Raw genomic sequence first — 25,972 nt, forward strand, 5'->3', positions numbered from 1 at the left:
GATTAATAAAAAAAATTAGAATTGAAGGACATTGTACTTTTTTTCTTTCTTAGTATCTTAAAAAAAAAAAAAAAAAGTAAAAAACTGGGAAATGGGACTCATGAAAAGTTTTAATATGTCATTAAACAATTTTCTGTGTGCCGTCAAACATGCATGAATACTAGTTGTGTAACTATCAAAGAGTGACAGATTAATATCTATGAATAATATTATGCTATCAGTTGCCTGTTTGCCATGTCAACATTTGAATAATGGGGGACTTGTTTAGATATAGGTAACCAATGCATTGGTCCTTGTTCGTCTGCATTTGATTCTTACTCTTTCAGTTTCCATTCCCTGGTCTGCTTATGACCTTTCTTCTCTCATGATCTCTGTAATATGCTTCTCAGCTTCCATAGTCATTTTGAATAGGTTGCCCTTCCCAACCAGTGTTTCTATGCTACCTCCCCACTGGAAGAAAGCTCCTGTGTGAGCTTGTGTATATAGGGATTGTATGCTTACACAGTTTTCTAACATAGCTCTCTCTCAGGCTATATTCTGAGTCTGGTTTTGCTGACACTGCCTCGACAGCGTCTTGTTCAGCTCTACCTGTACGTCCTCACCGCTCTACTGCTTTTTGCTGGACACCAAATTTCAAGGTAAGCTTCATGTATGGTTACTGAATATAATTAAAATCCTAACCCATCTAATAGTTCCCTTCTATTAGCTAGTTCACCCAATCTCAGAACAACTACTAGAGTGAGGTCTAACACTTGCCTTTTCTGAGATGTGTGAAGCTAGCTTCCCTGTCTTTTCAAACTGCAGCTCATACACTTCTGGATGAACACAACCTGCCCAACTTGGCACAAATGGCAAGCGTCACTCTGGTCAACAGTGAAGAGATGTGTACCCCCACTTCCACCCACGAATAAGGGCCAATTATGCTCCCTTGACTCTTTGCCAACTAAGTTGCAAAATTAATTAAAAATTATTTACTTACGCAAGGCACCATACAAGAAATTACTGCAGTGGATTTCCATGCTCTACCATAACTCATCCATCTGATAATTATAAAGCTGAGTGGAATGCTGGTGCCCTGTGATGGTCTGCCATCTCTTCCATGGTGTATTCCTGCCTCATGCCTATTGTGTGTGGATGGGCTCCATATCCACACCAACCCTGACCGGAATAAAATGGTTACTGAATATGAATGTTTGTAATGTTTAACACTAGGCTCAACTTAAGAAAGCCTTTATCATTCAACATTGTGCAGTGGTATCCCCAAAACTTGTTTTGAGAACCAGCAAATTATTTTTAAGAGAGGCTGATTTATAGAGAATGTTTAAGGCTGATGAAATGAGAAGAGCAGAGATGTGCTGTTTCACTTAAGACAGGTGTCTGTTTACTGTTGGATTAAGATGGAGCTTTTTGTACCCATCACCTTGTAATGTGTTTCTTTTAACATTTAAGCTTACCCAAGTGTGGCAAATCCGTTACAGGCAAATTAACCCTTTGATAATTGAGTAACTTGGCCCTCTGCCTGTTTACTGAATTCCCTGCCACTCAATACAGAGCTAAACCTAGCTTGGTGTGAGTGTGTCTTACAAGACTGGAACAGTATTGTTCTCAGTCAGAGTGTCTGACTAAAAACTGATGAGTGAACTTCAGCTCAAACTTTTTTAAGAATAGCTTGTGCAGCCATAGAAATGTGGTCAGCAAAAATATCCATGGTTAGTCATATGACTACAAAAGAAGTGATGCTTGATTGTGTTTTTGCTGTCCAAGGTGAATGTTTTCAGTTCCTGGACTACATGTTCTGTGTTATGTGTTTTCAGTTTCAGGGATTAAGTGTGTCCTGTGCTGTGTGTTCTTGGTTTCAGGGATTATGTACGTGGTGAGCTGGAGTCTGGGTATGAGGGCCCGCTCTACTTGGTGCCTCTGTCTATGAACCGCTTCACTACGGCCCTGATCTGTAAGAAGTTTTTTTTTAAAAATTGTTCTCCTCTCACTTAGGGTCACATTGACTGACATCTTGCTCACACATCCAGCATCTCAGTGTGGCATTCCATCGAAGTGATCTCACTGTTTCAAACCTCATGAGTATTTTTTTTTTTTTTTTTTTTTTTTTTACCGAAGTTGAGCTGAAGCTTTAGCAGGTTTCTGCTGAGCTCATTTGTTTCTTCTTAAGCAAGTTTTGCACCCAAAGCTTCCCACTTTCATGTTTTTATTTGTATTCCCAGCATTCAACACTTGCAATTATGCTGCTGTCTCTCTGTCTGTCTTTCTGTCCATTGTGTCGCCAGGCACTTCAGCAGTCATTTTAAGGTTTTTAATGCTGAATTAGCTCACGCCACTCAAATACTTTTTCTAGTGTCAGTGTGCAGTGCATTGGGAAACCTCAAATAACTTATTTAGTAAGGCTACTTTTTATACAGCTCAACAGACTATAGGATAATTGTTTTTGCTAATTTAATGACAGTTTGATGATTTCATCATTCCTTTGCTTTATTCTGAATTTTGCGTTTGTGCAGGCCAGCTGGTGGTGTGTACTCTGTGCTCATGTGTCATGCAGACCAAGCGAATCTGGCTCTTTTCAGCCCACTTACTCCCCCTGGTGGCCAGATTGTGTCTTGTGCCTTTGGAGACCATTGTGTTTGTAAATCGCTTCGCCATGATTTTCACCGGACTAGAAGTCATCTACTTCCTAGCTTCTAACCTGCTAGTGCCCTTCAACCTCGCCAAGACTGCATACAGGGAGCTGGCACAGGTCAGGAAGCACAAATGCACTCACTTCAAATGAAACCTACCGGGACATCAGACGAGCTCCAATCACTGCACAATAAATCCCTAGTATTAAATTAAAACTAGCAACATTAAATAAACTCATACAATGATAATCCATGGCCTAAATGCAGCTAAAAGTCATTATCGTAGCAGATTATAATTATAATTGTGAATAAATCTTTAGAACAGTACAGAATTGCTTTGGATTGACATTTGCACATGTTTCAAACTCGCTAGAAACTGTCACTCAAGCTGGCTTTCTAGCAATAACCCCCCATATTCTTTTCTATTTTGATACTATTTCAATTTTACAACATATTTATTTTTAGTTATTATTATTGTTTATTTATAAATGAGCCCTTCTCCTGCTTGGGGGTCCTCTTAAGTGAGAAATAGACATAGTGTGTCGGGGATTAAATTCTCCATTTTGTTTCATGTTCACGAAAACACTTAAATACCCCCTTTCATCTTGTTACCTTCATATCAAAGTTATATAAACATAATCTCTGTAATTTAAATGATTTTAAATAACATTAAAACCACTGACAGGTGAAGTGAATAACATTTGATTATCTTGTTACAGAGGCACCTGCCTAGGATTAGACAGCAAATGAACAGTCAGTTCTTGAAATTGTTGTGTTGGAAGCAGGAAATGTGGGCAAGCATAAGGATCTGAGTGACTTTGACATGGGTCAAATTGATGGCTAGGCGACTGGGTCAATGCATCTTAGGATAAAATTAAGTACAGTGGATATAAAAAGTCTACACACCCCTGTTAAAATGTGATGTGATTTTTGTGATGGAAAAAAAACTAAGATCAGAGTTCGTACAGTCATGAAAAACCTGGAAAAGTCATGGAACTTTAAAATGGCAATTTCCAGGCCTGGAGAAGTTTTGGAAAAATAAATAAACCCAGAATGTTTTGGAAAAGTCATGGGAATTTGCTTCTCAAATACCTGTATAGTAGAATGTATGTTTAATTGTTAATATCGGTTAAACAATACTTAATGTTCGGGCGATCAGTCGTGTAACGTTATGTTCTCTGCGTGAGGTAATGTCTGGCACAGTTGATGCTTATACTTTTGAGTCCGGGCAATAACCACCATAGACACTGAGCAGGACATGTACCCCCAATAATCAGATATGGCCATATGGCCCCCCATTATTTGATATTTTTGATGCTCTGCTGCAGTCCATTATGCACTGTTATGTATGTCGTTAGGATGACGAAAAGTTAAATATTTAGGGTGGTCTGCCTCAGCAGTCTAGCAGCGCTAATCAATGTCAAAATGATTGAGAGAGCCAATCAAATCAAAAAAGGTGGGCTTTACTGTTCACAGAAGCCACTGTTTTAACAGAGAAAGAGTGTGAAGTAAGATGTAAGCTAAATAGCTATAGTTTAATATTTGACAACTGTTTTACCATAGAAAAGTTAAATGACCGATATTATTCAGGGATGCAAACATTTATGAAGAATGACTGTGTGCATATTGTGAATGAATTTAATGAGCGTAGTAATTCTGGCTTTCCTAGTATCCTTTCAGTAAATTCACTTATCTAAGAAAATTTTTCATAAAACTCAAAGTGGGAGAGGTATCCTCCTCAGACTTAAACTAGAAAATGGTAAGAACATGTGGCTTTGACTCGGATATGTTTTTAGGTTGTGGTTAGGATTCATTTATTAAATGAAAATTAAAATAAAATATTTGCAAATCTAGTTCTTTAACTATTTATCTTTATTCCTTTAATACTTTTTATTTTTATTTTTTGGGGGGACGATAAATCTCCAAGTGTCTGCAACCATTGTATTTTGATACTAATCTGTATGTCCTTGTCAGGTCTGTGCTCAAAAAGTTGAAGGTTAGTTCACCTAAAAATAAAAATTGTTAATGTTAACTTACCCTTATGTCATTCCAAACCCAAATACTGTTACTTTTCATAACATAAAAGAGAATATTTTCCCCACTCTTTTCCACTCTATTACAGCTCTATTCCATAAATGTCAGAAGATGGTGATCATGAGCTTTAAAGGTTCACTATAAAAACTATACTCCAAGTGGCCATACTACAGCTTTGTGTCATATGGACTGTCATATCCTTATTTTATAGGATAGCTATGTAAACATTCTTCAATACACACTGACCTTACTGTAGCTAGGTGTTTTGGTTTAATTTTAGTTAAGATATGCTGTGGTAAATTTTCACATGGATTTTTATACTTATTTTAAATGTATACATACACGTTTCATGGTATGTATCACACATCACTAAAGTACACCATACCCATGGTGAAACATGGTGGTGGCAGCATCATGCTTTAGGGCTGATTTTCTTCAGCATGAACTTTGGCTTTAATCAAGGTGGAGGGAATCATGAATAGCTACAAATACCGGTTGATTTTAGTGCAAAACCTTCAGGTGTCTGCTCGTAAGCTGAAGGTGAAAAGGAATTTCGCCTTTCAGCACAACAATGACCTAAAGCACACATCCAAATCAACAAAAAAATTGGTTTAACCAAAAGAAGATAAAAGTTTTTGACTGGCCTAGCTAGAGCCCAGACCTGAATCCAACAAAAAATCTGTGGGGTGACTCTAAGTGGGCTGTGCACAGAAGATGCTCTGACAATTTTATTGCTCTAGAATGATTTTGCAAGAAAGAGTGGGAAGATATTGATAAGTCTAGATGTACCACAATGATAGACTCTTACCTAAAAAGACTGAGTGGTGTATTAAAATTAAAAGGTGCTTCAACAAAGTATTAGTTTAGGGGCATGCACACTTGTGCAACCAGATTATTGTAATATATTTATTTTTCCCCTATAAATGTTTCTGATTGTTTTTCACCTAATTTTTATACATTGTAATTTCATATTGAAGGTGGAAATTATTGACATGATTTATCTTATTTTTTTTCCATCACAAAAACTTGCCATTTTAACAGGGGTGTGTAGACTTTTTATATCCACTGTATATTTGTATGCAGTTTACACTTATATGCAGCATTTATCTAGGAAAAAAATAAACCTTAGCAATTGTTTGTACATGTAGGGTTTTAAGACTAATCAATTATTAAAATAATCATAATAGCTCAATGGCTAAGGTGCTCTGGGTTATTGATCAGAAGGTTGGAGGTTCAAGCCCCAGCACCACCAAGCAGTCACTATTGGTCCCTTGAGCAAGGCCCTTAATCTTATCTGCCCCAGGGGTGCCGTATCATGGCTGACCCTGCACTCTGACCCCAGCTTCCTAACAAGCTTGGATATGTGAAAAAGAATTTCATGTGTTGTAATGTATATGCAATAAATAAAGGCTTCTTTACTACTTTTCTTTCTCTATGTGGTTCCAGGTGGTGGAGGTGTATGGGCTCTTAGCCCTCGGCATGTCCCTTTGGAATCAGCTTGTTCTACCTGTGCTGTTCATGTGCTTCTGGCTAGTTCTGTTTGCTCTGCAGATCTACACCTATTTCAGCACCCGAGACCAGCCTGCTTCCAGGGAGAGATTGCTTTTCCTTTTTCTCACCAGGTAAGTGGTGGTTACCCAATCATTTTCATTCAGAATGTTTCAAATTATACAGGAAATTAGTTTCTGCTTGTGGGTAACTAAATCTACTATATAAGGATAAATGGTTTCACAGACTCCCAAATGGACTTAGTTCAGTATAAGCTGGAAAATTTGTTCAGCTGAATGACTTCAAACTTGCTCAGATGTGTTTTTGTCTTTGTTTTGCAGTATTGCAGAATGCTGTAGTACTCCATACTCTCTGCTTGGACTGGTGTTCACTGTGTCATTTGTAGCCCTGGGTGTGCTTACCCTCTGCAAGTTCTACCTGCAGGGCTACAGGGCCTTCATGAATGATAACACAATGCACAGGTGCCATGCATCTTTGCTCTTTCTCCCTCTGTTACTTTTTTTTTTATCTTTATTTTTTTAGCCTAACTACTAGCAGACAGTGTTCCCATTGATAACAACAAAAGTAACTGCCTTAATACATTTTGCAAAAGCTTGCTTCAAAACCACTTCACATATAGCAGTGGAACTGCAATGAGAAAAAGATCAGACTGCATTAATACTGTTTTATTCTTTCAGCAATAAGTATAGCATGAATGATAGGGGTAGTTCCAAAATTTTAATGTCTACAGTGGTGCCTAACACAGCAATCATGATTACACCATTTTGACATGCTCCCTCATTGCTTCAATATGGATTTTTCAAGCATAGATTAGGCATCCATACCACAACCATGTGGTTAAAAAAAAAAAGACAGACTGAGGGTTTCTTAAATACATATGATAAAAAATGGAGACAAAAATGTAAAATAAAGAATTCTGAATTCTTAGTATGTGATACCTTCATACTCCAGTAAATAGTTTAAAATATACACTGTCAAAAGATTTTGAGCACTTTATGTATTTGAAATTCTAACTAGGAATTTGGTGTAAGTGAATCGAGAATTGTTTATTATTGAATGTTTGGTTTTATTGAGAAAATCTAAATCATAAAAGCCCAAAATGTTTAATACATTTTGTTTGGTCTGTGGCAATAATAGTGATTTAATCTGCAGTAAAGTATATAAAAATCCAGGTGTTTAAATATGTTTCAACTCAATCTTCTTTGTATAGTGCTTTTAACAATAGGCAGTCACAAAGCAGCTTTAGAGAAATCCAGATGTAGATATATATTTATATTTTGACTGGTAGTCGAAAGAGTCTTTCAGTAGTCAACTTGGATAACACTTCCGTTGTTTTGTTGTTATTATTTTTGTTATTATTATTATTATTATTATTATTATTTGTTATTATCATCATCATCATCATCACCTTCGACCATATTTCTTTTCAGACATGTAGAGATGCACAGGCAGACAGACAAACAAATTAGGTTGAAATTAGTAGTGTGTGATTCTTAGTCTTATATGAAATGTGATAAATCTGATGTTCTATACAGGTATAAATGAGTACAATATATCACTAAATAGACCCATCCAAACCAACATAACATCTGGTTAGCATGCCAAACAATGTCACTAACTGACCTGTCCTTTTTCAGTACATCAATACAAAAAACAGCCATGTTTCACCAATACAGTAATCGCCAAAGTCTAAAAGCTTTATGATTAAGGATACTATATGGTGTGCATTGTACAGTTTGGGACAGAGCCTTGAATTTAAATGTGTGTGCCCGCTGCTGTGAGAATTATGTGCACAAAATAAGAAGAGCACAGCATAACCCAGGCTACAAAATGTTCTTCAGCAAGCAGCTTGTGATTGATTTTATTTTCTCGGAGAGAAGGTAAATTTCACAATCTTACATCCTGTAGCTTTAACTTAATAGCTGTGCCTAACCTCAGTTAGGGAGTCAGGTTAGACTCTGTATTTTCTTTTGAAATACCTTTTTTTGTTAGGTTATTTAAATTTGTACGGGACAAGATAGTGACTGTTCTGTTTATTATTTTGGCCTGGCCCAGCCCTGAAGATATTTGCTTTCGTAGGGATTGTTTGTTTTGGATTTTTCTTTCTTTCTTGTAATCATTAAATTTGTATATATCAAAGATTTGAAAGACGTGTGTTACGTCATTAGTTTTTTTGTTTATACTTTCTTTTATGTTACACCTCGACCCTGGACCGGGGTCGTAAATATATATATATATATATATATATATATATATATATATATATATATATATATATATATATATATATATATATATATATATATATAAGAGAGAGAGAGAGAGATATAGATGATTGATTTATTTTATTCATTTTATACAGTCCTAAATTAATAATATTTATTCTGGTGTGCATCTCTGTGTGTGTGTGTGTGTGTGTGTGTGTGTGTGTGTGTGTGTATTGGGTTCTTTTCTGTTTTGGACAAACAGTTGTGTAAAGTTTTAGTCTGAAGTTTATATTTGTAACACTCAGTTTGTGGATTTTATTTTAAATAAACAAAAAAAAAGTGTACTGAAAGTTTGCCCCTGCCCGATCCGATTAATCATTAGTTGCAGCCCTAATCAACAGCATTAAAAGGATTGGATGTGGTTTAGCTAGGCCTAATTTCATGGGTAGGCCTTATGCTATGGCAAAAACAGCGAACAAAAGATACACCCAAAAATAAACGGCACCCAACCCCTACCGCTTTTGTGATAATTAGAGAAGAAATATTTACAATAGAAGATATATTTACAATAGAGACGTTCACTTAGCCACAACACAAAACAGGGGAATGGGACAACACAATATCCTACCACTCACTTCTTTCACTCACACACAATACAACAAGCAAGCACTCAAACACCGGGAAAAATATTTGCTACTCAATAGTATGCACCCAATCACAGACACACCACACATCCGCGTTCCTCCCGACATATCGTTCTTCCGCCTTTATAAACGACGCACAATCATCTCCTCTCTAATCCCGGTACAGCACGTCAGCACGTTGAATTGGGGGGCGGAGCGACCTGTAAGAGCGAAACAGGGGGAGGGAGAGAGAGAGAGAACACACACATCTCTTGACGTAACTTTATATATATATATATATATATATATATATATATATATATATATATATATATATATATATTTATTTATTTATTTATTTTATATTATTTATGCATTACTTTTTATGGATGCACAAAAAGCACAGAATTAAACTACAGTCCTAAATTAATAATAAAAACTCACTTTCACTGTACCTTGTGGTTTCAGTTTCTCGCTGCCTTTAGACATGTTATTTTACTTGTATTTTCTTTTGATCATAGTGTTTTAATTAGACATTACAGATCTTACTCGCGCTCCCACTCTGTATCAGCGCGTTTACACTGCGCGTGATCAGCAACGCGGCCTCGTTACTAATAGAGCACTTCCGTTATAATAAATGAAAGATGTTACACTGCAAGCATGCAAATACAGCATATAATGACGATAAACTTAAATTAAACTGAACATTTGCGAAACTTGCACCAGTTTCCCCTGCCCCTTACACACGGTGGAGCATTTTGGATATAAACATGTTTGTGGTCATGCAGCACTGTTTGATCTCCACTGTGTTTAATATAAAATGCTCTCCTGCCTTAGAGGACTTTCTTCCTCAGTCACGTGACGTTTTCGCCTCCGTCTAATGGAGACTGAGGGCATGTTGGGAATAAAAGGTAACGTTGACAAACAGTAAACTGAAGAAAGTCATTGTCTGTGGCTCTGGGTGTCTGCTAATGTTAGCGTGCATATGACGTTATGCGCCGTCGACTAGGAAGCGGCTTATACTTCCGGTTAGTAAAAAAAAAGCTAGTGATGCATTTGAGATGATATTACCTTTCTAAAATCCACACACTAGATGGCAGAGTACAAAGTGCATAGTATTTAGTATTTAGTATTTACTCTCCGAAGCATGTTTTCGGAACAGAAGTAACGTAATGAGTAAATCTCCCCTGTGCCGTGAGCAGACTAACTAATCGATAATGTGATTCGTTAACAATGATTTTCATAATTGATTATTATTATTATATTATTATCGATTTTATTGATTAGTTGTTGCAGCTCTACTATTGATTAATATCAAGAGTAATAGATAGGCCATGTGTAAATTTACACCTTGAGTTTTTCTGTGCTTTTTGTTTTCTTTATGTTTCTCTTTTAAAATGTATTTTAGTCTACTAATCCTTAAATAATTCTAGATTTTGTGTTCTTTCTTACTCTATGGTTTCTCTCGATTTTTTTTCTTTCTTTCTCTGTTAGGGGAATGACTGAGGGAATCACGCTGTTGATTCTGGCAGTTCAGACGGGTCTAATTGAGCTCCAGGTCATCCACCGAGCCTTCCTTCTCAGTATCATTCTCTTCATTGTGGTTGCTTCCATTTTGCAGTCCATGCTGGAGATTGCTGACCCCATAGTGCTGGCGCTAGGGGCATCTAGAGATAAGTAAGCTGTTTCTCACAAAATGCACAGACACACAGGTAGTATGCTCATGCAACATACCATTTTCATGCTGAGTGCGGGCTTGTTGACTGTGGGATTCTGAGCACGGTTACTTTTTACCATGTTGTACACTGCTCAAACAAGACAGTATAAACTGTAGTAAAACTGCGCTAATAACATGAAGTAACACACATGTCCTGTGTTAATAATAAATGTGGTAGCTGTTAAAATATATGCTACAAGTTGTGCTACTGTATTTTAATGACTGTCAACAATTTTAACCTGGGGCTAAGAAAAATGCTTCACATTGCTAGTAATTGTAGTGTATATTAAGCATTATCTGTCTCTCTCTCACACACTCTCTCTCTCTCCTTCAGAATGTAGGATTCAAAAAAAATTTAGCTACAGACAGTTGCTTGAATTTAGCTAACTGCAGAATGTGGAATAAAGCTTTGTGTGTTTCAGAGAGCTAATGCCTAATTAGCCATGTTTAATTTTGTTACATTCTAATGCACAGCTTTTGTTTGGTTGAATCTGAATGGATCACACAAACTGTCATTATTAAGTTTCAATTATTGTATGTTTACAATTTTGAATGTTTTAATCAGTTGAAAATGAAAACACAAGACACATTCAAGCAATGCTTATTTTTGCGGGATCGAAAGTCTATACTATTGAGAAATCACCATATTGTATTGTACCAAATTTTAATCTTGTGTATCGTTACGCTCCCAGGTTTGATGAAATCTAATATTCTCTGAGAGTCAAACAAAAAAGGTGAAATAGTTCAAGGAAGCTAAAAACTGTGTTTTTAACTTTAGAGTGGACTGTGAGCTCTCTGGATCAGTGTGAGGGACTGAATTTTATCTATGAACTCTGCAGATCATGTTTGCTTGGAGAACAGTATTTGTTTGATTGCTGTTTATTCATATTATGATCATTAGTGGTTACCTGGATACCATTAAGTTGAAATTCAGGGTGTTATGGTCTATTCATGATCTATTCATAGCCCTAAAATTACTGTCAGCATACAGTATCCTCCAGAATTAATGCCAGAGTTCACGAAAATAAGCAAAATTTAATAAGTAATATTTTGATATTTTTAAGTAATATTTTGAGCTCAAACATACTTGTGTAGTTTTATTTAAATATGTTTAAGAAGTGCAATTTTCTTTCTACAGTTAATGATATTTTGATGCCTGTTCTGAAGAGAATAACAGCACTGAGTCTCTTTTTGTAATATCTAACAAGGTTGAGAACACTTGTAGAGGGATCTTGGGCCACTCTTCCATACAGAACAGTTTGTGCATGTGGACTTCCCTCTCCAATTCAAACCACAGGTTTTCAGTAGGGTTTAAATCTGGAGAGTGATGTGCTCATTGCATAACATTGATTTTGTGTTTCTTTAACCATTATGTTTTCATTTGGACGTATTTTGGGTGCTCTTGTTGAAAGCTTTGTCTAAGTATGTTTGAACCTCTTGGCAGTGGCAACCAGGGTTTGGGATGAAATATCTTGCATCAAGCATTATTCATGATGGCATGAGTGTGATTCCATGTCATATCAGCCAGTGGCAGAGGACTTATCCATCACTTGCTCTCATATGTTGCTGTTTTTTTAAAATATTTTTTTCATCATTTATTAGTATGCATGAATCACTAATTTAAAATTCGACCCATATATGTTTTGTGACCGACATGCCCCCTTTTTTGAAACTCTTTTTTCCTTAACTTAAAGTCTACTTGCTAAAATTGGCATATCTGTAATTATTTCAATGACCAAAAAAAAAGAAAGCTGTACATTTTATGAGGTAATAAGTATTCAGTGTTATTATTACTGTAAGGTAGATTTTTCAGTCAGTTTTTCCTGGAATTGTATTTATGATTTAAGATTCTGATGCTTGAAAGTTTGTGAACCCTTAAGATTTCTACATAAATATAACCTAAAACATCAGCACATTTTCACATAAGTCCTAAAAGGTAGATAAAGAGAACCCAGTTAAACAAATGAGAGAAAAATATACTTAGTCATTTATTTATTGAGGAAAATGATCCATTATTACATATCTGTGAGTGGGAAAAGTATGTGAACCTTTGATTTCAGTATCTGGTTTGACAGGAGCAATAACTGTAACTAAACGGCTTGGAATATGAGCCCATTCCTCAGTACAGAACAGCTTAAACTCTAGGATGTTGGTGAGTTCCCTCAGATAAACTGCTTGCTTCAGGATTTTCAACAACATTTCTATTGGATTAAAGTCAGGACTTTGACTTGGATTTTATTCTTCTTTAACCATTCTTTGGTAGAATGGCTTGTGTGTTTAGGGTCATTGACTTGCTGCATGACCCACTTTCTCTTGAAATTCAGTTCATGGACAGATGTCCTGACATTTTCCTTTAGAATTTGCTGGTATACTTCAGAATTGATTGTTCCATCAATGATGCCAAGCCGTCCTGGCCCAGATGCAGCAAAACAGGCCCAAACCATGATATTACCACCATCATGTTTCACAGATGGGATAAGGTTCTTATGCAGTGTTTTCCTTTCTCCAAACATAACCCTTCTCATTTAAACCAGAAATTCTATTTTGGTCTCATCCATCCGCAAAATATTGTTCCAGTTGCCTTCTGGCTTGAACACGTGATCTTCAACAAACTGCAGAGGGGCAGCAATGCTCTTTTTGGAGAGCAGTGGCTTTCTCCTTGCAACCCTGCCATGCACATCATTGTTGTTCAGTTTTCTCCTGATGACAGACTCATGAACATTAACATCATCCAATGTGAGAAGAGGCCTTTAGTTGCCTAGAAGTTACCCTGGGTTCCTTTGTGATCTCGCAGACTATAACACATCTTGCTCTTGGATCTTTGTTGGTCCACACTCCTGGGGAGGGTAACAATGCTCTTGAATTTCCTTCATTTGTACACAATCTGTATGACTGTAGATTGGTGGAGTCCAAACTTTTTAGAGATGATTTTGTAACCTTTTCTAGCCTGATGAGTTTCAACAACTCTTTTCCTAAGTTCCTCAAAAATCTAATTTGTTCATGCCATGATACATTTCCTCAAACATGTTGGGAAGATCAGACTTTGATGATTTTAAGAGTCTGAGGGATCTCTCAGACTCTTATTTCATCTCCAAATTAAACTGCTAATCCTAGAGGTTCACATACTTTTACCACTCACAGATATGTAATGTTGTTGGATCATTTTCCTCAATAAGTAAATGACCAAGTATAATATTTTTGTCTCATTTGTGTAATTGAGTTCTCTTTGTCTATTTTAGGACTTGTGTGAAAATCTGATGTTTCAGGTCATATTTATGCAGAAATATAGAAAATTCTAAAGGGTTTACGAACTGTCAAGCACCACTGTAGGTATTGCATCATCTGTAAATCTTGAGGTTCTAGGTTATCTAGTGTTGGGGTTATTTTCATTAAGTAGCACCACTTCAAGTAAATACATTTATTAATCTTCAGAGTACAGGTTGAGAGCATTTGCTTAGTGAGAGTATGTCAACTATTTTTGATTTTCCCCTGCATATCTCAGTCATTCTCTTTGTAATACTCGTCCTTTTTTCTTCTCTAAAATTAAATTGACCATTTTTTGCAGGAGCTTGTGGAAGCACTTCCGTGCAGTCAGTCTGTGCCTGTTTTTACTCGTATTCCCGGCTTACATGTCCTACATGATCTGTCAGTTCTTCCACATGGATTTCTGGCTTCTTATCATCATCTCCTCTAGCATCCTTACATCTTTGCAGGTAGATTGTGCATACATTCCTATATACAAACACACATTAAAGGGTATTTGATGTGTGTGAAACTAAGTTTCTGCAGCAGCACACTGAAACCTACCAGCTCGTGTTTTGTATGCTTCTGCCACTGAGTAACAATTCTGGTTAGCATGATTGTCAAGAACAAGTGGCTGAATGTAGGCTTTTATATGGACTTATCATTGTAACCAGCAGATAAATTGATTAGATTTTGGAATTGATCCAAACAGTATCAAAGTCACAACAAGATCAAATGACTGAAACAGTTTTTTCTACAGTAAATTCCTTCCTTTTTGTCATAATACTTAACACATTACTTGTGCTTTCATGTTCAAGAACTCAAGGTCCATTTTTGCCATGTGTCCGTTCACCTGTGTGTCTGTTTGAGGTTCAAGATTTTTGTTAGTGTTATCTCAGGAACGAGTGGTTGAACGTTTGTAAGATTTATACTGATCAGCCATAACATGAAAACCACTGGCAGGTGAATTGAATAACATTGATTGACATTAGAGTGGCACCTGTCAAGGGGTGGGATATATTAGGCAGCAAGTGAATGGTCAGTTCTCGAAGTTGATATGTTAGAAACTGGAAAAATGGGCAAGTGCAAGGATTTTAGCAACTTTTATGAGGGCCAAGTGTGATGGCTAAATGACTAGGTCCTAGCATCTTCAAAATAGCAGGTCTTGTGGGGTGTTCTTGCTATGCAGTGCTATCCCAGGAGGGACAACTGGTGAACCAGTGACAGGGTCATGGGTGCCTAAGGCTCATTAATGCATGTGGGGAGCAAAGGCTACCCTGTCTGGTCTGATCTAACAGAAGAGTTTCTGTAGGACAAATTGCTGAAAAAGTTAATGCTGTCTATGATAGAAAGATCGTAGCTTGTTGCACATGGGGCTGTGTAACAACAGATCAGTCAGAGTGCCCATGCTGATCCCTGTCCACTGCAGAAATGCCTATAATGAGCATGTGAGCATCAGAAGTGGGCCCTGACGCAATGGAAGAAGGTGGCCTGGTCCGAGGAATCACGTTTTCTTTACATCATGTTGATGTCCGGGTGCATGTGTATCGCTTACCTGGAGAAGAGATGGCACCAGGATGCACTATGGGAAGAAGGCAAGCCAGGGGAGGCAGTGTGATGCTCTGGCCAATGTTCTGCTGGGGAAACCTTGGGTCGTGGCATTCATGTGGATGTTACTTTTACAAGTACCCTCTACAGTACCTAAACACTGTTGCAGACCAAATACACCCCTTCATTGCTGCAGTTTCTCTTAATGGCAGTGGCCTCTTTCAGCAGGGTAATGCACCCTGTCAGACTGCAAAAAATGTTCAGGAATGGTTTGAGAAACTTGACAAAAAAGTTCAAGGTGTTGGCTTGGTCTCCAACTTCCCCAGATCTCAATCCAATTGAGCATTTGAGGGATGTGCTAGACAAACAAGTATGATCCATAGAGGCCCCATCCCTTCAGAGGACTTGTGGAGTCCATGCCTCGAAGGCTCAGAGCTGTTTTGGCTGCACAAGGGGGATCTACACAATATTAGGCAGGTGGTTTTAATGTTATGGCTGATTGGTGTATATGGAATTATCATTGTAACCAGCAGATCAACTGATTCGATTTTGAAATTGATCCAAATAGTGTCAAGGTCTCAGCAAGAACAAATGTCTAAAATAATTTTTCTTCAGTAGCTTTGTTAGATTTCCAAGTATATCTGGAATCTCAGATTATGTCTTTCAGTCCTCTGTCAGTCCTTTACAGCCTTTTTACTTCTATTAACTTTTAGTTCTGTGCTGCTGTGAGCTAGAAAGTGTGATTTACCACAGAGTATTCAGATCTGGGGAGTCTAAATGAACACACACTGACACATGCATGCTCACAGAGACATCCGGTTTATTCATGCAAAACAGAAGTATTTATACACATTGATAACAGCAATGCGTGGACGGTTTCTACTGGTGCAGGTGCCAGATAGATAGACAAAACACACAGCACACTATGAAAATAAGCCTTTTCAAGAGACAGAAAATACATGTGTCAGCACATTGATAAAGATGACAGTTGATCAGCTTATTCGAAGAGGTAATTAAATGAATACATTCATCATAGGTATTTGATAGCACAGAGACACACAAACAGAAACTATAACCCAGTATTCCCCGTATCCAAGGTGTCTTAATACAGTTCATAATATAAGAGAGTACATGATATAAGAGAATTTCCTTTCAAGCTTCCTTCACATTTGAAGTATATTTTCACCATAATATATGAGTTCTGGCATACAAATTCTGGACTTGGATGCAGAGTGCGACTTGTTTTTTGGGGGTTTATTTTTCTTTTTAGTGTAATGTGACATTTAGTTTGACTGGGTAGGTCAATACATAGGTCAATACATGCATAACTTTAAAACAGTTCTTCAGGTAAGTGTAATACCGGGTATCCATATTTTTACATTTTACTACCATCACAAATCAAAGCTTGGCAAATCTAAGTGAGCTCTAAAGCAATTAATTTTTTATTATTGAACACCCTATGTTCCTGCAATAAATTTGAGGAAGTGCAATTGATAAATTATTAATGCCAGTATTTCCTTTATTATACATTACATTACACTTTGAGTGTTTCTAATTCTGTCTTCCCCTCTGTTCTCCTCTCTGTTTCCTGAGGTGTTGGGCACATTGTTGATCTATGTGCTCTTCATGGTGGAGGAATTGCGCAAGGTGCCAATGGAGAACATGGACGACGTAATCTACTGCGTGAACAGCACCTACCGGATGTTGGAATTTGTGGTGGCTCTGTGTGTAGTGGCATACGGCGTTTGTGAGACAGTGTTTGGTGAATGGACTGTTATGGGCTCCACCATTGTGCTTGTACACTCCTACTACAATGTGTGGCTGCGGGCACAACTGGGTTGGCAGAGCTTTTTACTCCGTCGCGATGCCGTCAACAAGATCAAGAGCCTGCCTACAGCCTCTGAACAACAGCTGCAGCAACACAATGATATCTGCTCTATCTGCTATCAGGTAAGAGTGGTTATGAAATTATATCATTAGTCATACATATTTGAAATATGCTGGTATTGGGGAAAATTATGTTTTGGGTTCCTGATGTTACAATGAAGGATAATTTAATTGATCTAGATGCAATTAAATAGAAATTTAATACGGTAATACTTGTTTAGTGAAGGCATGACCAAAGCACGTGTTTTGTTTTTTCTCCTCCTGAACATTGCCTTGTCTTGTCAGTCTTGTACTGTATTTTACCGTGCAGTACAGTCCAGAATGCAATCCCACAAATTTGTTGTCATTTAATTGTCAACAAATTTAGTTACTAGTCTTGCGAAAGTACTGATCACGCTGAACAGGGTCATATGGGTGATGCTAGAAATACTGTATACCACAGACCAAACATAGTCCTTAGACAGTCATCTTGATAATGTCACTGGCTAGAAACAATTTTCTAATGATCAGTATGGCACAGTGATGTAGAGGTGTGCATCAGAACTGGGATCCTGTAGAAACCAACCAAAAAAAAATGTCCTGGGCATTTTTTTTCACTCTTGTGTGGACAGGCAAGCAGACAGGCATCATTTGTTCATGTTCATCAATTGCTTAATCTTGTTCAGGGACACTGGTTTAAAGGTGTGATGCTTTTTAAACATTTTTAAAAGTTAATTTTTTTATTCGGTGTAACAGAATACGTTAACATGCTTTAAGGTTCAAAAAGCATATTATTTTTCACATACTGTACATTATTGCAGTACCCCTATTCCCAGTCTGTCGGAAACGCTCTGATTGAGGTCTGGTTTCTCCAAAGCCCCTCCTTCCGAAAAGCCCAGAGTGCTCCGATTGGCCAGCTGACCCATTCCGTTGTGATTGACCAAAAACCTCAAGTGTGTATTGGAGATGTAACGCCCCTCACCATAATGGCGAGCTTCAGCTTCCAAGGCTTCTAAAGCAATTCTAAGCTTCTAAGCAACACACTTAATAATGTGTCATCGGTTTTACTGTATCAGTTCGAACCCAATTCAGAAAATGCAACTGATCGATTCGGAATTCGGAATTCGATGGAGTAGGATGTGAAGTTGGAGGCTCCTGCTGATTTCGATTAAAATTGTAATTAATTTGCATTTTTCTGTCATACAATATATTTTGACTTATTCTACTCTGTTTCCTTGTTTGCAATTTTAACTTTGTGGTACGTTAAAATGTCTGGAAAGAACACAAAAACCCATGGTAGCATTCAGACACGACTGAGGCCAAGTGTGCGCACTGTGAGCGAGTCTCCTTCTCCCCCTGTATCCACATCGCTGAGCAGTGACCCTGACTTCACCGCACTCAGGCTTGAGTTGCTGGCTTTACTGAGGAAGGACATCACCGATATTTTTAAAAAGGAGCTCCAGGAGCTCCAGAAGATTCTCCCGGGAAGCGCTGTCTACTATCCAACTTGACCTGCAGGCCGTGAAGACACAGCTGGCTAGTGATAAAGTTGCTACCGAGGCTACCATATCAACACTGAAAGGTACTGTTGGGGAAATGGAGCACGCGCTCTCCGGTTGCACCGATGACATAGTTCATATGAAGACTACTATCGAGTCTCTCACTGCGACCGTGACTCAATTAGAGAATAAATGTGAGGATTTGGAGTCGAGGTCACGGCGCAATAACGTTAGGATAGTGGGAGTTCCAGAGGGTGCTGACACCTGTACAACTGCTGCTGTAGTGGCCTTGTTAAAAGAGGCGTTTTAGTCTGGAGAAGGAGCCGGTTTTGGACCGGTCCCACCAGACCCTTCAGCCGAAGCCCAATCCTGGTGAACGACCACAAGCTGTTGTGTGCAGATTCCATTATCACAGTGACTGTGTTGACATTTTACGCCGTGCGAGAGAGATCCAGCGGATTAAAGTGAGGGATTTGACCATCTCCATTTTCCCTGACTACACAGCCAAGACAGCCCGGGCCCGGGCCGCATTTAACGAGGTTCAGCGTCAACTTCGTGGTATTGAGGGCGCTCACTATGGAATAGTTCTCCCAGCTCGGCTTCGCATTGCATATAACGGTGTTCAGAAGGACTTTATTTCAGCGGAGGAAGCAGGAGACTACGTTAAACTCTTGATATCGGGGGAACTGCATCACCTACACAGCAGAGTCTTTTTCGCTCTTCTATTATTATTATTATTTTTTGCACTCAGTCTTCCAGCTCTACAGAATTCGGATTTTTATTGAAGATATAGTCGTTGCATTACTCCACCTAGATTTTGTGGACTTACTCTACTTAAAATGTACTTCTGTATTAATGTGCTTCTCTGTTTTGATGATCTGACCGGGTTAGAGTTTCTGTTTATTTAATTTTATTAGTGTTATCTCCTCGGCTTTACTTGCTACACTGTTATATTATTTGTTACAAGTCTTTAAAAGGTAAGGACATTATATTTATTATTGTGTGCAGACTGTTTATCAGTCTTGGTAATTTTGTTGGTTAGTTCAGCTTACTCTCCGAGTTGTTTTCACATTGTGGACAACGTTCGGTTTTTGTAGGATACACTGCTGTCTCATTTGTTTATGGAGACTTTGGGTGTGTAGGTGTTTGGAGGATTGTGAGAGTAAGCAGAACATCCCAATGCTTCGAAGGATGTGAATTGGAACAGAGTAATGTTATTTAATTGCGAATCTGTTTTTAGAGGATTTAAACCAAACATGGTGAACAAATTATATTATAGAATTCAGGCAATTTTACTGGGGTTCCCTCATACAGTGTAGCAAGTAATAATCTGGAAAGACCTTTGTAATATTACAGTCTAAAACTGGATTTAAAGAGAAGCAAATTAGTAAATGAATCACATGAAAATGTATCACTTGAATATGAATCACATGAAAATGAATCTCATGAAAATGAATCTCATGAAAATGAATCACATGTAAATGAACCATATGAAAATGAATAAATAAATTAAAGACAAAAAAAAAAAGAAAGAAAAGAAAATGCAACTGATCAAGCAGATAAATCGGAACCAACTTTGCAAGCACCACTTGAGCATAACATTTCACAATGGTAAGTTTTTATTTATGTAACTTTCAGATACGATGTTATAATCATGGTTATAATGATTTGGCTTCTTCACTGTAACAACTTTATGTCCTGTTTATGCACTTGATCACTTGTGAAGATTGTAAGAACGACAAACAATACGCATTAATCTGGACATTTTTAGGTAAAAATTCACACAGCTGAATATCAAAACTACTTCAGCACAATTACTTTAGCTAGCATGTGAACAGAGGTCTACAACTGAGCCCTGGCCCACAACACAAAACTCCGCATTTGAACAGTCAATAGCAGATACTTCGTAAAATAATCAAACATAATCAAACATATAAAATCATGGAAACATTAGGGGGGCAAGGGGGGGCAGGTGCCCCCTCCCATATCACCATCAATTTATTGTAGTCATGGAGTTTCAGATTTGAAAGCTGTTTATATGTACATCTCCGCATTGATAGGGGGCAGTAGAACAAAATAAGAGCAGTTACTTATTAGTTTCCAGTAGTGAGTATGACTATTGGGGAAAACTAAATGATTGGACAAAATGGCTAAGCATCCCAATACACTGGATAATTACTTCTCCAAGAAAACAAGAACAGAAATTGCTGGTGGAGGACTGGTAACTGAGCATACAAGTGTCGCTCATTCATAAGAGCCATCAGCTCCGCAGCAATTTGGAACGGTTAGTCAGGCCTCCACAGATCGAGATCCAGTTCACGGACCCAAACTGCAAACTTTATTGAGATTGGGCCATATCAACCAGTAATTTCATTTCCACTGACTGATGGTAGAAAGTTCAGGAAAGAATGGTATGGGATTCATGAATGGCTTGAATATAGTCCCACCATTGATCGGGCTTATTGTTTCACGTGTCGTGCATTTGGTGGCAACAAGTCTAAGATGGACACACATTTCAAGTGACTGGATTTTCCAACTGGAAAAAAGCAGAAAAGCAGCGTGCACATTTTGCTGGGTTAAAAATGAAAGGTCATCAACAGACACCTAAAACGGGAAGCTTAGCCACGCAAATCAGCAGTGAACACGCAAAGAGAGTGGATAAGAACAGAGAATATCTGAAAAAAATATGCGAGACTTTGCTCTTCGTGGTCATGATGAAATGGATGAGTCAGAAAATTGGGGAAATTTCTTACAGTTAATGGATTTAAGGGCCACTGATAACCTGTCACGTATCATGACAGAGCGGAGATGGGACGGATGCAAGTGCAGTATGAACAGTGTTTATTTTAAAGGAGAGACAGGCAGACAAATCCAAAACGTGATCCATAAATGTAATCCACAACAGGCGAAGGTCAGGCGATCGGCAAACAGGCATACACAGGGTTAAACATGAATCAAGGTCGTGGTCACGGAAAACAGGGTCGATAAACAAAACGAGAAACATGAACTATGACGAGGAACTGGGAGCGGATAATCCAGCGTGAACTAACTCTAAACATGGAACGTGACTATGACTACTAAACGACCTAATCTAACTCTACGATAATCTTCCGCGTTGTGTGCTGGGGGGCGCGCAGTATATATGTAGACATGATCAGCGTCTAAACTGCTAGCAGCTGAGGGCAATACAGACACACGTGAAATCCCAGCCAATGACAGAACAGGGAGGAGACATGACAGAAACATAAACAAAACACACGTGTCCAGATGTCACTACTGTCAACAATGGAAAAGCAGGTGCTCGCGCATTCGCGCTTGGAGCACGCTGCTTCAAGGGGGAATCATGACATAACCAACTAATTAAACGGCTATTCAAAAATATAGAGAAATCATTTAATTATGTTCATAACAAGCACCAGAATGAGTTGATCACTATAATGGCCAGTCAGGTTAAAAGTGACATCATACAACGAGTGCATGAAGCCAGAATCTTATTGCGGCTTATTGATCTTATCTTATTAAATCTTATCGGCTTATCCCTTATTGCGGATGAAACGCAAGACATAAGTAGGCATGAGCAAGTTGCAGTGGCTTTAAGATCTGTCGACAGAGACCTTGATGTCTACGAATCATTCATCTTATTTTATAGGACTGACAGAACAGATGGTGAATCTCTGGCCCTTCTTTTAAAGAATGTACTGACAAGCTTTAATCTTGATATCTGCAACTTGAAAGCGCAACTTATGATGGTGTGGCGAGTATGCGAGGAACCTACCCTGGTGTAGCTACACGCATTTTAAGAGAAAATCCACTGGTGATGTACGTCCATTGTCACTCGCATATCCTCAACCTCTGCATTGTGGATGTCTGTCGCACCAATACAGCTGTGAGACACATGTTCCATCTCTCTATAACTTCGAGGGGTCAGCAAAACGACATGCAGTTTCTGAGTCTTTGCGAGAACGGAACAGTGACTTTTCAGGAAAATCTACCACACTGAAATCTCTAAGCGACACAAGATGGAGCTGCCATGCATAGGCTCTCAAGGCCATACTTGAAAACTTGGAGACTATCGTTGACACTCTTAGTGAAATTTCTGAACATGATGTGCGAGTTGGGGCACAGGCAAGTAGTCTGCTGACCGATTTTCACTTTTTGTTCCCTTGCATTTTGATGTGATGGGTTCTCATACAGTGCAATGTACCGTCATTAGTCATTCACCTTACATTATGTCAGTATAAAAAGCCTAGCATCTTCCACAATCTCTGCTCTTTTAGCAATGAGAACTGATCACCAATTTCAGCAGCTTTGGGAGTTCACATTCGAGTTGTGCTATAAGAACAACGTGCATGGAGGAGAACAACCAAAGCAACAGTGCCTGGACCGAATTCAGCCTCAGCTCAGGCCTATTACAAGGAATTGCATTTTAGCATACTGAACAACACTATAAAAGAGATCTGTGAGTGATTTCAGGAAATTGACTAACACTTTGACTGCACTTAATCACATCCTTAGCTCTAATACGGACACCGAAGAGGACCTGACATTTATTTGTCTTCACTATGGATTTCCAGAAGAGGAGACGAATGCAGAATTGTCACTTTTCAATGCTATGTCTTGACTGTCTTGACTGCGCTTTTGAACATTGCATCGTGTGAAAGAAATTTTTCTTGCTTCCGTCGACTGAAAACATACATGAGAAACACCATGAGACAGGAGAAATTCTCAGACATTGCTGTACTAAACATTGAATGGGCCATTCATGTGGATTTGGATAAAACAGGTAATCACTTTGATGCTGTACCTGGTGGGTGCCGTTTAGCTCTTCACTAAGGTACGTCATTGATTTGATACTCGTTTACTTAAAATTTCTGCAAATATTTTGCTGAGGCAGGTACAAAAACACTCTTAATTTTTTTCATTAACCTTTGTAATCTGTACAAAAACGAAAAGAACCGTCAGATTTTGGAACCAAAAGACATGGGGAGCACCATGGACTCACACTCTGAAAAACTAATCCATTTTTCAATAAATACTCAGTTTCCTGTTTCATAATTGCCAGTTTAGTAGGATTTACCCTATATGGGTGTTGTCTAATTGGCACGTGATCACCTATGTCAATGTCATGTTCAATAATGGTGGTACGGGAGGGAACATCTGAAAATAGATTAGAAAACCTGCTTATTAATGTTTTAATGTCTTGCTGAAATGATGGAGACAACCCTTCCAACTTCTCTGGCAACTGCTTTACAGCTTCAGAATTGGCTAAGTGGAGACAAGACACACAGTTTCTTCCGAGATATAGATCATCAACCTCTGGAAAATATTCAGAAGGAGATTTTTGACCTTCCACAGGAAGTGTAACAACTGCCATCACAGCAGGAACAGGTTTGGACTCAGACAGTGAAGGACACGCATGATAATTTTTTAACAGATTGATGTGACACATGCGGGTTTTATGTCTACGACCAGGCGTACTGAGAACGTAGTTAGTAGGACTCAATTTTTGTTTAACCTCATACAGTCCAGCAAACCAGGTAGATAGAGAGGATCCTGGCACAGGCAATAATGCTAATACTAGGTCGCCAACACAGAAGGATCGAGAGACCGCCTTACGGTCATACCTCTCCTTCATAGACTTTTGGACAGAATGCAATGCGAGACCTGCCATTTCTTTTGCTAACCCCAACCGCTCACGAAGAGCTTGAACCTCTTTCAAAATAGTCTTTCCCGAAGGGGGAGAAGACTTTCCCAAGCACTGTTCTTGTAGGGCCTTTAAGGGGCCTCTCACAGTATGACCAAACACCATATCCAGTGGGCTAAATCCAAGAGATTCTTGCACAGCATCACGTACAGCAAATAATAGAAGGGGCACCACCTCATCCCAATCCTTCTCCGTTTCCACACAGAACGTGCGCAGCATAGTTTTAAAAGTTTGGTGAAAGCGCTCCAAGGCACCTTGCGACTCAGGATGATAGGCACTGGAAACTTAGTGAGAAATTCGCAACTCGCGCATTACTTGTGAAAATAATCGTGACGTGAAGTTGGTCCCACGATCAGTCTGTATGCACTTGGGGAGCCCAAATGTAGTGCAAAATTTAATGAGGGCTTTGACCACTACTTTCGATTTAAGTGTGCGTAGGGAAATGGCTTCAGGGAACCGGGTGGCAGCGCACATAATAGTCAACAAGTAACAGTTACCGGAGCCAGTTTTTGGCAATGGTCCAACACAATCAACAATAATTTGTTGAAAAGGGTCTGTGCTGACTACTATGGGTTTTAAGGGAGCAGGAGGCACAACCTGATTAGGTTTACCCACTAACTGGCAAGTATGACAAGTCTTGCAGTATCTTACATCAGTTTTCATACCAGGCCAATAAAAATAACGTAAGGCACGCTAGTAAGTCTTACGGACCACGGCATGTCCAGAACAAGGATGATCATGAGCTAAGGACAGAACATGACTTCTCATTGGCTAGGAACCACCACCTGAAATGTTTCCAACCAATCATCACTGGAACTAGGAGGAGACCATTTCCTCATTAACACCCCATCTTCAATAAAATATAATGACTGACAGGTTCAGATTCAGGTTGACCAGTTACATATTCAAAACACTGTGCGAACGAAGTGTCTAATTTCTGAGCAGCCCCTAACTGGTCACGAGACACAGGTAGATCTATCTTAGGAACAGGACAGACCTCTACCTCATGTGGTATTTCACAGGCACTGTCAAGTTCCTGAAGGGGCTCCTCTTGAGATAAGAAGGATGCCGATAGGTCAACTACATCACCCAACTTTTTTTGTTGGCCCCGCGTTAACACACAAACAGGAAACACAGAGGAGTGCTGGTCACCAGGCTGACGGTTAGCATGCACAGGTTCTGAAACTACTTCAGGTAAAGAAAAGACTTTATTACTAGCTATATCATTCCCTATAATGACCGAAACTCCACTGACTGGCAAAGCTGGACGAACAGCCACCTTCACCAGACCTGAGAAACCCTTGGTTTCCAAATATACCGTGTGCAGGGGCGCATGAATCACAACCAGTTCAATGCCTTGGATTAACACGTCCCTGCCTGCTTATGAAGCTTCAG

General features: G+C 38.7%; 1 protein-coding gene across 1 annotated transcript in view; it reads left to right on the forward strand.

Moving 5' to 3' along the window:
• The window catches only part of rnf145a (ring finger protein 145a), a 56,062-nt gene that overhangs the window by 25,264 nt on the left and 4,826 nt on the right, over nucleotides 1-25,972 (forward strand). The window contains exons 3-10 of the mRNA XM_053630437.1: nucleotides 530-638; nucleotides 1,860-1,951; nucleotides 2,511-2,746; nucleotides 6,108-6,283; nucleotides 6,491-6,631; nucleotides 10,495-10,677; nucleotides 14,283-14,430; nucleotides 17,102-17,458. Of these exons, the coding sequence (XP_053486412.1) occupies nucleotides 530-638; nucleotides 1,860-1,951; nucleotides 2,511-2,746; nucleotides 6,108-6,283; nucleotides 6,491-6,631; nucleotides 10,495-10,677; nucleotides 14,283-14,430; nucleotides 17,102-17,458 (1,442 nt within the window). The remainder of the gene's footprint in view (nucleotides 1-529; nucleotides 639-1,859; nucleotides 1,952-2,510; nucleotides 2,747-6,107; nucleotides 6,284-6,490; nucleotides 6,632-10,494; nucleotides 10,678-14,282; nucleotides 14,431-17,101; nucleotides 17,459-25,972) is intronic.

This window comes from Ictalurus furcatus, chromosome 8, assembly GCF_023375685.1.
Source record: "Ictalurus furcatus strain D&B chromosome 8, Billie_1.0, whole genome shotgun sequence".
Taxonomy (NCBI): Eukaryota; Metazoa; Chordata; class Actinopteri; order Siluriformes; family Ictaluridae; genus Ictalurus; species Ictalurus furcatus.